The 15,749-nt window shown below is 46.4% G+C and overlaps 1 protein-coding gene across 2 annotated transcripts in view; it reads left to right on the forward strand.

The window, feature by feature from the left end:
* Positions 1-15,749, forward strand: part of RTN1 (reticulon 1) — a 116,532-nt gene that overhangs the window by 87,301 nt on the left and 13,482 nt on the right. Inside the window, exon 1 of one of the 2 annotated variants that reach the window (XM_041396964.1) lies at positions 11,316-11,554. The exons of the other annotated variant lie outside the window; for it this stretch is intronic. Coding sequence (XP_041252898.1) covers positions 11,494-11,554 — 61 coding nt within the window. The 5' untranslated portion in view covers positions 11,316-11,493. Of the gene's footprint in view, positions 1-11,315; positions 11,555-15,749 lie in introns of those variants that run through there. 2 annotated transcript variants of the gene reach the window in all.

Raw genomic sequence — 15,749 nt, forward strand, 5'->3', positions numbered from 1 at the left:
TCTTTTCAGGCTCGTGAGCAGGCAGTGAGATTGCTGTGATTTGCAGCCACAGGCTGCCCGTTTCCTCCTCTGCTTCCATGGAAACACATGTTGGATGAGGCAGAACCAGGCACAGACTTAAAGTACATGATTTCCAAACTATTTGCTTTTCCTTGCAAGGAGTCTTTACCTCCTGTTTTTACAAAAACTCTGTGTGAGGAGGAAATCTCTCTAGGGAGAGGCAGCTTTTTGAGGTGTCTGACTGGTGTTGATGCACAGGTTTGAAAGTATAATCCCTGAGCATGCTCAGAGGTGAAATGCATGAGACAGAGCAGGGACAGTGCATTTTGGAGCTGGTGTCACTCTGGCTGTGGCATTTGGGATCAGAAGAGTTCTGCTTCTATGTCAACTCTTTGCTTTACTTTCATCTCCTCCCTGGAGAGGTGAGGATTGTACCTTCTTCTGCACTTCAGGACCCCCAAGGTACCCAATTTGCACATGTAATAGCTCCTCGTGTTCTCTGGGCAGCCCCTCTCCTCCCTGGTACAAACCTCTCTTCCTCAGAGTGAAAAGCAGGTTATTTGCAGTTTGATGGTAAAATGAGGGAGTGCTGGGAGAAGGACAGCAGCTCACAGAGAGCTCTGTGTCAAAGCTCAGCACAACTCTCTGGTGTGCTCTGTGTGGGGAATTCATTCAGAAAGAAATTGTAGGAGAAAATGGACCTAAAGTGGCAGCCACCAGCTCCTCCTATTCCTCACATGCAGCAGTCTCCTATTAGAAGGGCTCTCACCCTGCAGGGACTCCAGCTTGCTCTGCCACCCAGTGCCAAGATGGAATCCCACTGCTGTGGGAGCCAGATCCTGCTGGTGGCTGGGTTTGCAGGATCTTAGCCTCACCCCTGGCAAATGCACACCTGGTATCTTCTAGTTGACTCCTATATGTCAGTAAGAGGGGAAAAAAACCTTTTAGATGTGGTAATTCTAATGAGGCACAGAGGGAAATGAGTTGCTGAGTGCTACATTTGCAAGATATCTTTCCTGCACGGAAAATAAATGTATTTTATCTTCCATCACCTGCAAAGCATCCACATTTTGAAGGCTGCTCGTGTCTGTGGCAGCCTAAGCACAAAGCAGGGCAGAAACCTTTTTCACAGAGGCTGTTCCCTTTCAGCTGCAGGACAGGATGGAAGCCTCATCACAAAGCCCTGTTTCAGGCATCAAGAAGTAAATGTCACTCCATGTTGTCTGATGATTCCACAAGATTCACACTAATCAGAGCCCTTCATTAATTATTTAGCTTCAGGGAAATGTGCCAAAAGGTTCTGTCACTTGGGATGTACAAAGCAATTGCCACGTTTACTTCCCAGCTAATGGGGAGGCCAAAATAAATTGTACCAAGCTGAGTGGCTCTGTGTGTGTGGGCAGGGGCAGGACCCTCCTGCCCTGGCATGTGATTCCATCCATACCCCAGGGCCCACAGAGCTTCCCAATGTCTCCAAGGGCTCAGGGCTGTCCCCCTGTGTGTCAGCGTGGGCTGGACATGTCACCACACTCAGGCACGGCCATCTCCCTGCTCCCCTCCATGCAGCCTGTCCCCCTGCATCATGTCTCCATGTGCCTTCTGCCCACTCCAGGGCTGCTCTGGCTCCTCCAGCCAGCAAAGGAGCTGCTGGTGGGATTGTTCTGAGCTGCCAGAGCAGGACTGGACGCTCTGTTGGGAGCAGAGCAGAGCCACATCCTGCACGGAGGGCTCTGCTCCCTCCTGGCTGCTGAGCACATGGTGCCAAACCAGCAGCTCCCCCTGCTCCAGGATAAGTAGGTCTCCACTGCAGGTTTGCAACCTGAGAAAAACAAACAAATGCAGAGCAGCGTGGCTATATTTATCTGAAATTTAGAAGCTGTGGTTCACAGGGAACTTTGATCACTTTAAATGTCAGGCAGTCTGGGAAAAGAATTGGGGGCGGGGGGGGAAAGCACAGTTAAAAAGAAAGTGGTTTGGAAAAGGTAAGAGCTGCTGCTGCTGCTTCCAAAACAAAGTCCTTCTCTTCTGGTCCCCAGTATTAATCTTGAGGGCTGGTGTCTCTCAGCATCAAGCTGGGGGTACTCAGAGGTTGAGATTTCCAAAGCCCAGCCCCACAGGTGCTGAGGAGCAGCTGGACTCAGAGTCCTGCCCAGAATTCAGCAGGAGCTGATCACATCTCCTGCACCTGTGAAAGAGGAGGTTCATCCAAAACAAAATACAGCAATTGAGTTTGGGGGTTGGGTTTTTTTTTTTGGTTTGCAAACCAAAATAAGATTGTGGTTTTCTTGAATTTAAAATAATTTGAAGTTGATGTCATGCCATTATGGTTTATCTCTGATTCATCTGCAAGACATTAATTTTAAGTACCTGGCATTTGAAATTTAAGAGCCTCACAAGGGATATTGTGCTTTGGATCCCTGGGTGTATTTGTTAAGAATGAACTAACTGATATAATACCATGAGGTATTTGGAGGTACCTGTCTCAGTCAGGGAGTTTCATCAAAGCCCCATGTACTTAAATGTTTGCAAGGAGCGAAACACTTTAGGAAAGCAGTTCTGAAATCCCAGCAGACCTTTGGTGAATATTGCCCATACCTATTTTACTGTTCTCTTTGGAAATCCCCCGTTTCTGCAAAAGCCAAACCTGTTGCAAGGGAATCCACTATCCATGCAGAATATGTAGTATGCTTCCTTCCACCTCACACTGCTCGTGTGCAGAGCTCTGGGATACAGCTATTTCTGGATCTCTGCAAATCTGCAGCTACCCTGAAATTCCTGATGATTCTACCATATCCACATGCTGTGGTTAAATGTGATGCCAATAAGGAAAACACCTTCCCTTGTTTAGTTTTGTCCAGTGGACTTTCAAGCTACTTATGAATTTATAAATATGGAAAAATAATTCTATTTTCCATGTATATATTCAAATCCACCCTATACCTTCTATTTTGCTCACCCTCATCCCAGGATTGAGAGCTATCAGTCCTTCTGCAAAAGCAATCAGGTAAATGTGGTTTGTGGTGTTTAACAATATTGTCAGGGAAATCTGAATTCCTCAGGCTTTTTCGTTTGGTTTCCTAAATGTGAAATAGTTTTGCTGATCTATCTTTAATCCTTCAGCCTTGAGAATGGGAAATTAAATTGTCTTTTCTCAGATACTTGATGTCAGCCTCCAAATCAGGATTTTCTCGTTGTTCATAGGGAGTGAGGTTACATGATAGCCAAGTGCTCAGAGATAGGATCTGTTCTTCAGAGAGAAATCCATTTCTACAAATTCAGTGGTTCAGCTGGGTTCTGCATTTTTTTTCTTCTCTTTTTCCTCCTTTTGCATCTGTTTGCCTAAGATAACTAGTTTTAGGGATGACTGATCTGAAGCTCCTAATGAGCTGGCTCCAGGGTGTGGATTTTCGTGGCATATTCTGCTGATTGGATGCTGGAAGCTTGCTTGATCTTGCTTATGGTATCTTCCATAAGACATATACATGTGATCTGTCCTCTTCCCTCTGCCCCATGTGAGGGGATGTGCTGGGGCAGGGCCAGCCCCCCACTACCCAAACCATTCCTGCTGTTCTGTGTCGCTTCATTTCCAACTGGTGTCCTAAAATGCCACACAAAACCATTTTCCCTGTTTGTTTCCCCAACAAACACAACTCTGACCACTTTTCAGCCAACACTTCTGGCACATCATTTCCTGATCTAATTCTTCTAATTGCCCTAGAGACCCATAATAACATTTAAAACTCAGAGTGCTGCTTTGCCCTCCAAAGCATTTCTCTAGCCAGGGCCCACACAGACTCGCAACAGAACCCTGCCCTGTTCTCTCCTTGTTTTCCTCTTCTCACAGCCTTGCACTGCCACTTCTGCCTTACACATCACTATTTTATGTCCTTCATTGCTCCTTTTGGGTTCTTTTTTCCCACTTTGTGCCACCCAGCACCGCTGGCATTGCTGCAATAAGCAGCTCCTCCATCACTTTTGCAAGCACTGTAGGCTGTGTTTGCTCAGGACAGGATCAGCTGCTTCTTCACCTCTCCCTGTCCACCCTGTCCCCCATTTCTCTGCAAGCTCAGCCAGGATTTCCCCATATTAACAGCAAGCTTTGCAGGCTGGGTATGACTGGAGCTGTCCCTTTGCACAGAGCATCTTGCTACCCAGGTGTCTCCCATGCGTGGAGCAGGCTGTTGAATCCAGCAGTGTGTCGGTGATTTGCTTGTTTTCCAGGGAAAGCTGGGGTTGCCATGACAATTGTGTGCCGGCCGAGCCGGTGCATGGCTGCAGCATCCACACACCTCCACCAGGAACGCGTTGTGCCCTCCCTGCAGGGCTGGGTGGGGGATGTGAAGATGCCCCTGCTGAGATGCCTGAAGCAGCTCTCCAGCATGGCGAGAAGCTCAGGGCCTTCTGGGGAGCATCCTTCCCCAAGGAATATTATTTTTGGGGCACATCTGAAGCTGGGGAAAGGGGCTTGATCTACATCAAGTTATTCTGCACCTTTTCCCCTGGCCTGAATTGGGCTAGCAGCAGGAGTGCCAGGCACTGGAGCAGTGGAGCCAGCAGAAATGCTGCAAACCACAGCTCATTCTCAAGCACCCCTGGCTGCTTATGAGCATCCCAAACTCAATTAAAGGCTTGTGGCACTGCTGCAAATGTAGCCTCAGTCTCCCGAGCCTCTGCCTGCAGGCTGTTGGTTTAATTTGCAGTCACATTTGCAAAATTTGTAGCTGCATTTTGCACTTGGGAAGAGCATCCCAGCCTCTGAATCAGCACCTGGAGCTTCAAAACTTGGGTCTGATCCCAGCAGAGCTGGAGCAAAGGGTGGCCCTGCAGGCTGGGAGCAAAGCTTTGGCATTTTTGTGGGAACATCTTTCCTGGGGTGCACCAGAGCTGCCTGAGCTCAGGACCTGGATGTGCAGAGGAGCCAAGGGCAGGACAGAACCTCCCTGGTGGCTTGTGGCACTGCTGTGTGGCACAGTCTCACTTCCCCAGGCAATGGACACCAGACCTTGCTTCAAGAATTTGCTGAAAATGCATCATCATCATCATCTCTTCAGGGCATGCTTGACCAAAGAAAAGAGTCCTTTGTGCCCATTACACAACACCAGGCAGGATTTCACCATTTCCAGGAGCAGTGCAATCCAAATTCATCTTTACCACCTCGCTTCATCTCCCCTGGTCCAAGAATGGCAGCCAGTAACACCAGCCTTGCAAGCTGTGCTGCAAAAATGAGCAAGGCTCCTTTGCTGGAGCTGCAGATGTTGTGCAGAAACAGAGCTCAAACAGCTGACCATGCCCCAAATTTAAACAGCCCAAGCAGACCCAGAGACCTCAGAGAGATGATTCCCAAGGTCACGTAGTGGGAAGCCTGTGGCACATGTGGGGACTGAACGGAGATATCTCCTGAGGCTCAGCCACGCTGTGGTCTCAGGATTCTCTTCTCTTTTGTCTTCCAGTACATTAAGAAGATCAGTTAATGAAATGGAATTAATAATGCCAGCAACATTGCAACACCAGCAATGCTGTAGAAGAGAAAAATTTCACAGCACTGGCTTAAAAACAGAAGGCTTGAAAATGGTAAAAAGCTGCAAGCACTTCCTTTGTAATGGGGGAGTGCAGGAGGTCAGACAGAGTTTTAGGGTCTTTTCAGCTTTACTGATCAAATCTTAAAGGAGGAACGAAGATGTAGCAACTACCTCCCCCAGAGGAGACAAACTCATGATTTCAAGGTTCTCAGCAACTGAAAAAAGTGGTCCCACTGGAAAGAATCAAAAGACTTTTCTAGGTCAATGGCAGGAATAGAGCCTTTATTTCTATGAACCTCACAGCTCAAAAATAACATTAAAGAACCAAGAGAAATTACCCACCTCTGAAGAACCAGGAGTAAATCAAAACTGATTGTTATGTGTTAGTTGTGCTGCTGCCTGCAGTAATCAGGGAGCTCAAATGGCAGCACAGGAGTCCTGGCCATCTCTGGGATGGCTGCTGAAGAAAGTCCGTGCTGTGTTCACTGAGGCACATCAGAGGCTCAAAACCCAAAATTGTTTCTTAACAACAACGTTGAATCTAAGGAGTTCCCCCAATGGGCTCATTCACTAGGATTCAAAGAAAGGCCACCTTGTTCCCAGGGAAGAAAGCAAGCACAAAGCTTGTCTCACCTGGGTCTTTCACCAACTCATTTGGCTCGCGTCACTGGCTTGCTGCTGAAAATCTTACGATAATAACACCTTATTATACAGTGATATACAGTTATTATACAGTTATAGATGGCTATTTTACAGTTATATATAGTTATGCAATCCTCTTATGTGGGACTCTTGAACTTGGAGAAGGGGACACCTCAGAGCACCTTCCAGTGCCTAAAGGGGGCTGACAAGAGAGCTGGAGAGGGGTTTTGGGCAAGGGCATGGAGTAATAGGAAAAAGGGGAATGGCTTTGTCTGACAGAAAGCAGGTTTAGATCAGATATTAAGAAGAAATTCCTCCCTGTGAGGGTGGTGAGGGCTGGCACAGGCTGCCCAGGAAAGCTGTTGCTGCTCCATCCCTGAAGTGTTCCAGGCCAGGTTGGATGGGGCTCTGAACCACCTGGGATAATGGAAGGTGTCCCTGCCCATGACAGGGGTTGGGAACTGGATGATTTTTAAGGTCCCTTCCAATTTACACTGCTATGATTAGATATATCCATATATATATAAATATATAGATATATACATCTATAATCTCAGCCTTTGAGCAAAGATGGGTATGAAGAGCAGTTTTGCTGAGCAGAAAGTGAAACAGAGGCAGCGGAGCAGAAGCTTAGCACATCTCAAAATCACACTTCTTGTCCTTGTGAACAATCCAAATATTTTGACTGATGATTTAAAAAAATCCCTATAAATCCAGACATTTCAAGACTTAAAAAGAAATTTCAGGGAGGCTGGAACATTATGTGACATGCCAGGACACAGGGCTTCTTTTGTTTTGATTGTTCAGCTTCAGACTTTAATTCTGCCAATTTATTCCTTTCTCTTTTTTTACCAGCTTATTGATTCTTTTTGTTGTCTGAAGACCTGAAAAAAAGGTTCTTAAAAAAAACCTGCATTACATCTTCTAAGGGAGTGGCAAAGACCTAGGGCAAAAGACAGCAAGGACAGAGCTGTCTATGTGCTTCCTGTACTGTGAGAAGTGATGGACCTGAAACAGCCATCAGCATCTCCCAGCTCATGGCCTTGCCATTTGAGCTGCCTCTGAGCAGCTCTGCAGACCAGAAAATGTGCAAGAATGAGCACAAGACAGTGAAAAGGAAGAGAGCAGAGCCAGGACTTGGCCCATCCTTCTGCTATTGACAGCCTCCTCACGAAAATGTAATTGCTGGCTGCCCTTGCTTGGATTGCTCAGGAAAAAATTCCCCGTTGCTCTTTAGAGCTTCGAGACATATTAATGCAACTTTTAAAATAGCATCCTCTCTATTTTTGTTGCTAATGCTAAGAACAAATTAGCTTAGAAAAATAACCCAAATGATCTCCCTTAATGCTATTGTTCTCCTAAAGTGCTAAGTGTCAGGATCTCTCAGCACCACGTTGCAGATCTGGCGCTGCCCTCAATGTGTCCCACGGAGCCTTGACGTGGAGTGATGCAGGAAAATGCAGTCAGTCCAAAGTGCCTTCAAAGTCACTGCACTCCAAACAGTGGTTTCAGCTCTGTCTGTGGATTTTTAATCATTGAATCATCTTTGAAACCAACTGAAACCAGCTGACTTCCACCCCTGCCTTCCAACAGGGTTGTTAAGGGACAGCCCCAAATTTTAGTTCCTGTGGTAGAACAGTGGGTGCTTCTGAGCTCTTATGGACTGTTATGGTCCATTCAAGTATATTTACCTAAAAAGCCTTAAATGTTGCTAACTCTGACCTCATCAGAGCTCATCAGTGGTGCACAGGTGGGCTGGGTCACCATGGAAGGCCCTTTGGAAGGAAACAAGGTAGGGCTGGAGCACCAGTCCTGCTGCAGGATTTCCTGTGTCCCTGGAAGGAGCACAACCCTGGTGGCCACACAGCATGGCAGGGTGTCCCTGTCCTCTGCAGAGCTACAGTCTGCACCTCATTTGTCCATCCAGATATGGGTGCCCCATGCCTGGAATTGTTTAAGGCCAGCTTGGATGGGGCTTTGAGAAACTAGACAAGTAGTGGAGGGCATCCCTGCCCATGGGCAAAGGGTTTGGAACTGGTTTTGGAGCCCAAACCATTCTATGATTCTATGATCTCTTTTGGAGTTGGAGGGATGGAAAGAAATGAGGCAGACAATACCCTACACATGTGTTCATTTGGCCAGTGTTTTCCTGCAGTGATCCCATGTGTACCTTTATTTTACTGAGTGCTTACCCTACATATCCTGCACACACAGATCATTATCTCCAGCAGAGCTATGGAACAGGCAACTGTTGATGAGCTCTCTTGGCTTGTGGCTGTGCCATCAACACTGAGCTTCATGTGACCTCACCAACACATCTTAAGACCTGTAATAATTTCAGTAACATCCATAGCAGAAGGAGGCTCCCAGTGGACATTTCTCTGAAGGGAAGCAAATTCCACTTACTGCTTTTCATCCTGCTCCTATTTATGATCACAGGAAAGCTCTCCTCCAACACCCAACTTTTCTGAAGCTGATGCCAAGATCTCTGTGCATGTCTCACCCTTTTAAGATCCAGGCAGTGCAATGTTGATTTGTGCCTTCCAGCCTGCTCCTGCTTTAGTTCTGTGGCAAAGAAGCAGTTCTTAACCTCAGGATTGATGGCCAAGTGCTTAGTCCTAATTCTGTCTCACCACTTACTGAATGCATAATTCAAAATTTCATTGTGGAAATGCGTTTTTTTATCAATGGCCATTTTAGTGTTGGATCCACCCAGTGCCGATTGGGATTTTGTGCAATTTCTGTAGTCACACATAGAGTTGCTTCTGTCCCCCACCTGCCTCAAGTCCTGGGGCAAGTGAGTGCACACTGAAAGCTTTCTTAGCCCGTGTGCATTTTCTAAGTGTCTTCATCTCACTGTTCCTGTTCAGTTCTGTTTCTAACACAAATGCAGTGTTCTTGTTACTGCTGGTAAAGCAATGGGTTCTGGTGCATGTGGATTAAAATAGTTCTGGAAGTAGTGTGGGAGAGTCCAATCACATGGGCCAGGTCTGAAGAGACACTTTTCCAAAGGGGAGTAAGAATTTAAACAGCAAGCCTGATGGTGTGGTTCGTTTTGGTAGCCTGGAAGAGGGAATGGAGACATCAAGTCTGAGGTGAGAAACATTTCTACAAACAATTAAGAAGGCAAGGAGAAATCCTTAGTGGGATGTTAAATGTATAGGGACCACTCTTCTGTCCCAAGCTAATCTGTCCTTCATACTTGACTGAGAAATTTGGGTTACAGTGAGACCAAACAGAGATCTTTTGCCTTTTCTCTGCAGGGTTGCTGGTGGCACACACCCAGTAGCCATGAATTTTACCTATGCACCATCTTTGGGGTGTCTGTGGCTATTCTAGGGACAAGGATGCAGAAGTTTCATGTGAATTATGTCTCTGTGTTATACACACTTCTTGTAAGTACTTCATATTATGGCTTGGTGCTGGGAACCCCATTGTAAAGCTGCAAAGGGTTTGCAGGGCAAAATGCATCAATAGGGAAATTTTCTGCTCTTGCCAAGGGTCTAAACCAACTGGTCCATGCTTAGAAATCATCCCTTGCCAACCTCTTTCTTGCTTTATTTTTGTTTGTTTGTTTGTTTTTAACAAAGCCATGAAGAACACAAAATCCAGGTTTGTGGCATTACAGATGGTTTAATCTTACTATATGCAATGACAGCTGAAGCCAGTTCTGCCCCAATTTGTTAAGGATTTCCCTGTTAGGGGAATGAAGATGCTGGGTTCAAGCCTAAGCAAGTGTTTTTGGGGATCTCTAGGATGGTTTATAAATATGGAAAATAGTTGTTGGCTTCTCTAATCCCCACAGAGTTTCCTAGGTAAAGAGTAAGATAATACTATAGTGAATTTCCTTAAATTTTGGCTTTCTTCTGTAAGATGAGTTACCTGAGGGAAGGATAAGTGACCTACTGCTGCCAGTTGGAGGAGGTATCTGTTAACTCAGGTATTAAAGACCTTTTATTTTTGGAGCCAAAGGAGCAGAGGGGTTCAAACTCTATTCCCCACACTGATGAGTATGTGACCCACTCTGTCTGTGTTGGTGTCTGTTTCCACATAAAAAAAGCAAAATTCAGTAAAACACAGTAAAATGAAATTATTTCATGAACTGTCATGATCTAAAGGTTTTAAGTCCAGCCTCAGAGCTGAGAGGTGCCCAGCTGGGGTTATTCTGCCCAAAATGACTGGACATAATCTGATAAACTGGTCACTCTTCAGTGAAATGGGATGACTTTTTGGGGAGTTTCTTAATATTCCTAGGCACCCCAAAATCTGAAAATCCAAACAGGTTGAGTGGCAAAAGATTTCTTTCCCAGTGTTTGCGAAGTATGACCATTGCATGGTTATGATGTCTCTGCAAGGCTATTCATAAAAGTTTTTCGGTGGGGAAACTGAGGCAGAGACTGTGTCCTGCTAGGGAAGGAGTGGTGGGGCCCACCACTGTTAAACTGAATATTAAAATTCAGCTGTTATTAAAATTATTAAAATTATTGAAATTCAGCTATTAGGGCCTTTCACAAATTGTCCTGTATTCCTGCACTCGCACACCTCAAATCCTGATTTGTGCAGCATTTTGGGCAACGAGAGGAGGCAGCACACCCAAACCTGGTGCATCCGGGAGTCCTCAGCACCCTGGTGTGGCAGGGCTTGGCAGGGGGGGCCACACAAGTCACCCCATACCTGCAGGGTTTTCCAAAAAAATATAGCAAAATAGAGGTTGCTCTGCAGGGCTTTGAATCCTGACCTTGTTTATTTTCCTGCCTGCTCCCCGACCCCACCCAGCTGGGCAGAGGAGAGGGAGGCATGAAAACCTGGAGGGGTTTGTGTGAGATCAAAAAAAAACAGGGGAAAAAAAAAGAAAAAAAATTAAGAAAATACCAGATTCCATCACTGTCAAGAAATTTCTGGAACACGAACAGTCACAACCGTTCTAACACAGAAGAAGCACTGCTCACCGCCCCCCCCCCCCCCCCCCCCCCCGCTATTTACCCACACCCAATTTGTTTTTATTTCTTTGCCATCAGGTTGCCTTAACCATTTCCATGGCTTAGCAGGCTAAGCCGCCCGAGCGCAAGCTTTTGATTTGAAAAGGGACTGCATCCCCTTTTCAAAGGAGCCTGCTCCCTAGGGCAACCACATCACACTGCTGATTTGCTGCAGTGGAGACCGCAGCGCGTACAATATGCCCTCCCCCTCCGCCTGTGCTGCTTACAGCATCAGTCCGGAGCCGAGCGGGGAGACGGCAGCGGTACCCGGGAACCCACCCATGCTCGGGAATGCCTGACTGCTAACGCAGTGCCTCCGACGAAAAGGACCGGCAAGCCCTCAGCTCTCCGAGATGCAAGCCAGTGCCGATTCCACCAAGATGGACTGTCTTTGGAGCAACTGGAAATGTCAGGGTATTATATCTGTTCGAGTGTTGCATGCTAGGACTGCATGGCAGAGGAGGCAAAGGCAGGATCCATCCATTTTTGCATTGTTCACCTGTGGGCCTTTGCATGCTGTTTCCTCTCCCTCCCCGCGAAGCTTTTCTTTGGGGGTAATTTAAGAAAGAAGGAAAGATTTAAAGCCCCTCTTTCTGTTCTCGGAATGCATTTCTCCCATCCGCAGGTGTCTCACCCTGAAAGCATCCAGGATACAGGTCCTCCCTTCTTCCCACCTTGCAGCTCATTTTCCCAAAGCATCCGCCCTTGCCTTTAGCGGCGTCATTCCTCATCCTCGACTCTCTCCGTCGGGATGTGGCTGGCATGATTTCCTACCTTTCGGGCTTTAGGGAAGCCGGGTGGCGGTGCCCTGGGTGCCCGCTGGGGCTGGCGAGGGTGGGAGCTGGTGGCGTGGGGCTCCTGGGTGCCTCCTGCCCACGGACACACCCAGGGCTCAGCCTTGTGTCACACAAAGAAAACGCAGCTCCGGCAAGGAGGGCGACAGAGCCGGGGCACCGCGGGATGGCCCCCCGCTTCCTACTTTGCTCTGGGATTGGGTTTTTTTGGGGTTTTTTTTGGGTTTTTTTTTGTTTTTGTTTTTTTTTTTAAAGCACATTAATCCTTTCATTATGCTCCCGAGCACTCGCTTCGGGGGGTGAAATCTTGCGGGGATGTTGTCTCGCTGCCGCGTAGGCGAAGGGAACAATGGCATCTCCCTTTCGGGTTGATTTTCGGCGTGTTTTGAGCGGGTCAGTGTCTGCGCTGGGTGGGGCTGGCCACCTTCCCGGGTGCCTTGGACAGCTTTTCAGCCATTTTTAGTCGGCTTCACACTTCCCAGCCAGCATCCAGCCTTTGTTTTGATAAAAGACAGTCCCTGTGACGCTGCTCGGTGGGCAGATTAGAGGCAGAAATGCTAGCGGCTGATCCTGCCGGGCAGGCTGGGGCTGCTTCGGGCAGGCTTTGTTGGGATGTGTTTTTGTAATTTTAAGGTGCGTGTTTACGCTGAGTAGTCAGTTCATGGTGCTGATGCTCACAGCAGGGTCCCTGGGAGGGAGATTACTCCATGGCATCATCTCATTAAAGGGTCCAGGATGCTTGCAGGCATAGTTTCATAAACGCGGCTCGATGCAACAGAAGCTGAAAAACCTTCCCGAAGTGTTTTTTGGAGAGGGGTGGGGATGGAGAGACCTTTCAGACGCCTGTCTCTAGGGAGCTGGATATTTTTGCAATCTCAATTCAGCATCTAATTGTATTTAGGGGCTGAGGGTTTTTTAAGGAAGACGAGTAGCTGGAAAGTAAACAGATGCACCTGTTAAATGCCAGGCTCCAGCAGCTCCGGCTTTCCACACCGAAATGAAGGGCAAGGGTTTTCCATGTGTTTGTGGGATTCATCAAGCTCAAATGAGAGAGTCACAACCAAACTTCAGGGTCTTTTCATCTGAGCTTTGCAGATGAACTTCCTCGTAGGGTGGGGTTTGGGTATGGGTTTTTCTTCAGAAATGCTCAGTATTTTGCTGATTCTTATAAAAGCATTGACTTGCCGAGTCAGATTGCTGAACCACCTGTTTTTAGAACCAAACTGAGTATTTTCCTTCTCATCAGAAAAAAAAATAAATCATAAATTAGAAAAGGGAAATAATGAATGGCATGCTGCTCTTGTTTAATTAATAATTAATAATAATAGTGGGGTTTCTCTCCTTCAGTGCTTTCCCTTTTGAAAGTGGGGTAGATTTTATGAAAATTGAATGACACAATATGTCCCATGCTGATTTGAAAAAAAAAAAAATCCCAGGTCTGAAAAAATCAACGCAGTTAAAATAAATCACTTGCCTCACTTCCACAGCATTTGCTTTTTTTTTTTCTTTTCTTTGGGTGGTGCTTTATGATTCCAAAATGATCCTGCAGAAAACATGAAATAGCCATAGAATATTATTTCTGTCATCAAAATTCTTTGATCAGTCCCAGATAAAATAGAGGAAATTTAAAATTCAGCAGAATGAAGACTAAAGACGATCCATTGATTCCTTTAATATCTATTATTCATGTTGTCTCTGTCTCAACCTGGAATATCAGTTTTGTGCAAATCTGGAGTTGTGTAATTTTGCCAGCTTGATTGTCAATGAAATTATGGTTTCTCCCTGAAAAGTCTGGAATGTGTCTGTGAGTGTAACAGATGCAGAGAGAAACCTCAGTAAATACAGAGCATATTTTTATGGAAATTATGGAGATTCAACAACGAGGTTAACAAAAGTTTTGATTACTCAACAACCAAGCCTGCAACTAGCTGTATCATTGGATTGATCCTATAGTACTTATAACTGGTGTAAAATCAGGTGGGGATCATGAGAAGCTGCAAAGATTGTTGGTGAGGCTTTGACTTTGCCCCACTCAGTCGAGGTACTGCTATTTCTCTTGCAGTGAATCAACTGCTGCTGCTGCACACATTAGAAATATTGGTTTTTACCTGCCCATCCTGCAGGTACGGCAGGATTAGAGCAAAGGTAGATCATGAGTGGCCCTTGGGTGAGCAGGACAGTAATTCACCCCTGCTGGGCATCTGCTTCATTCAGAATATTAACATGGGTGGCTTTGGGGAGCTGCAGTGCCTTCCACGCCCAAGTCATCTCTGCACTGGAAGGTGATGCATTCGAAGCAGGCTGGGATGGAGCCATGCATAATGCATGAGTGTGAGGAGAAATGTCCCTGCCTGGGCGTGCTGGTGGCTGTGGGCCTTGGAGGAGCAGCCTATAGCCTGTGCCAGCCATGTGTGTGACACAAGAGTGTGACACAAGAGTGTGACACAAGAGTGTGACACAAGAGTGTGACACAGTGCGCAGCTTCCCATGGGAGCTGCTGGGCGAGGGCAGCCTCCAGCTGCAGGTGAAGGACAGGTCCCCGTGCCTTCCCCAGGGGCTCAGCTCAGCAGGACACAGGTGGCTTTGGGGAATTGCAGGTTCACACCCTGCTAGAGAGGTTCTCTGGATTAGGAAGGGCATAAACCCATAGAATATCTTGAGTTGAGAGAGACTCACAAGGTTTCTCAAAGTCCAGTTTCTGGTCCTGCACAGACACCCCAGCAATCCCCCCCTGTGCCTGAGAGCATTGTCCAAACCCCCCTTGAACTCTGTCAGGTTTGGTGCTGTGACCACTGCCCTGGGGAGCCTGTTCAGTGCCCAGACACCCTTTGGGTGAAGAACCTTTTCCTGATATCCAACCTAAACCTCCCCTGGCACAGCTCCAGCCATTGCCTCAGGTCCTGCCAGTGGGCACTACAGAGATCAGGAGATCTCTGCCCACATTTGCACCCCAGCTTGGAGGAGTTGTTTGGTGTCAGTACACTGATCCTCATGAATATTCCCTTTTCCCTCTTCCTTCTACATGCCAGCTCTTGTCTGGTCATAAGTGTCAGGCTTGCTCCTGCAGTTTCAACCTTCTGCAAGACTTACATTTAAAAAAAAAATGTAAAGATCCAGAGACACAGGCCCATGAAGTGTTCATAGAAATGATCCCAAATATCACCCACATTATAACTTAATGTGGAAAAGGACTGCAGACTTCATCAAATCCATCTAGTTGACATAACTCTGCTGGGACTTCAGTTATTGATTATCATTCCTTGGCAGCTGTTTTCAGGGAGCCGGCTTCCTTCCTTGGTTGATATATCCACTGGTTTCCAAAGGGTGATGGGAAGCTGCAGCAACTGCTCATGGCAATGTTCCTCACTTTAAGAGTGATAAAGAATTTCAATGACAATAATACAGTTGCATGCAGTTAATCTGTAATCTTATTGACAGTTGTGGAGTCTGCCTAATTACAGCTTTATAATGAGAATAAAACTTCAGCCAGTTGGTACCTTCAGTGCTTTACTGAAAATATTGTGGGCTGATCTCTCAGCTGGGATCCTTTTGATAAAGATCTGCCCCAGCCTTTGGTTCTTATGTTGGATCTTGGTAGGGCTAAAACCCTGGTACCAGCTCAACACCTGCTGTAACCAATTTAGCTCACAGTTTCATAAACTATACCAACTTGTGAGGAGTTTATTTCCTAATTTCACAGGTTTCCTGTGAAGTTTGAAGGAAATTTGTCAAGATTGTTTACGACTTTCAGATTTGCTGCCTTTTTTTTTTTTTTTTTTTTTTTTTTTTTTTTTTTCTTCCTTGCTTGCTTAAGT

This window comes from Onychostruthus taczanowskii, unplaced genomic scaffold (genome assembly GCF_017590055.1).
Source record: "Onychostruthus taczanowskii isolate IOZ18803 unplaced genomic scaffold, ASM1759005v1 scaffold1, whole genome shotgun sequence".
NCBI lineage: Eukaryota > Metazoa > Chordata > Aves > Passeriformes > Passeridae > Onychostruthus > Onychostruthus taczanowskii.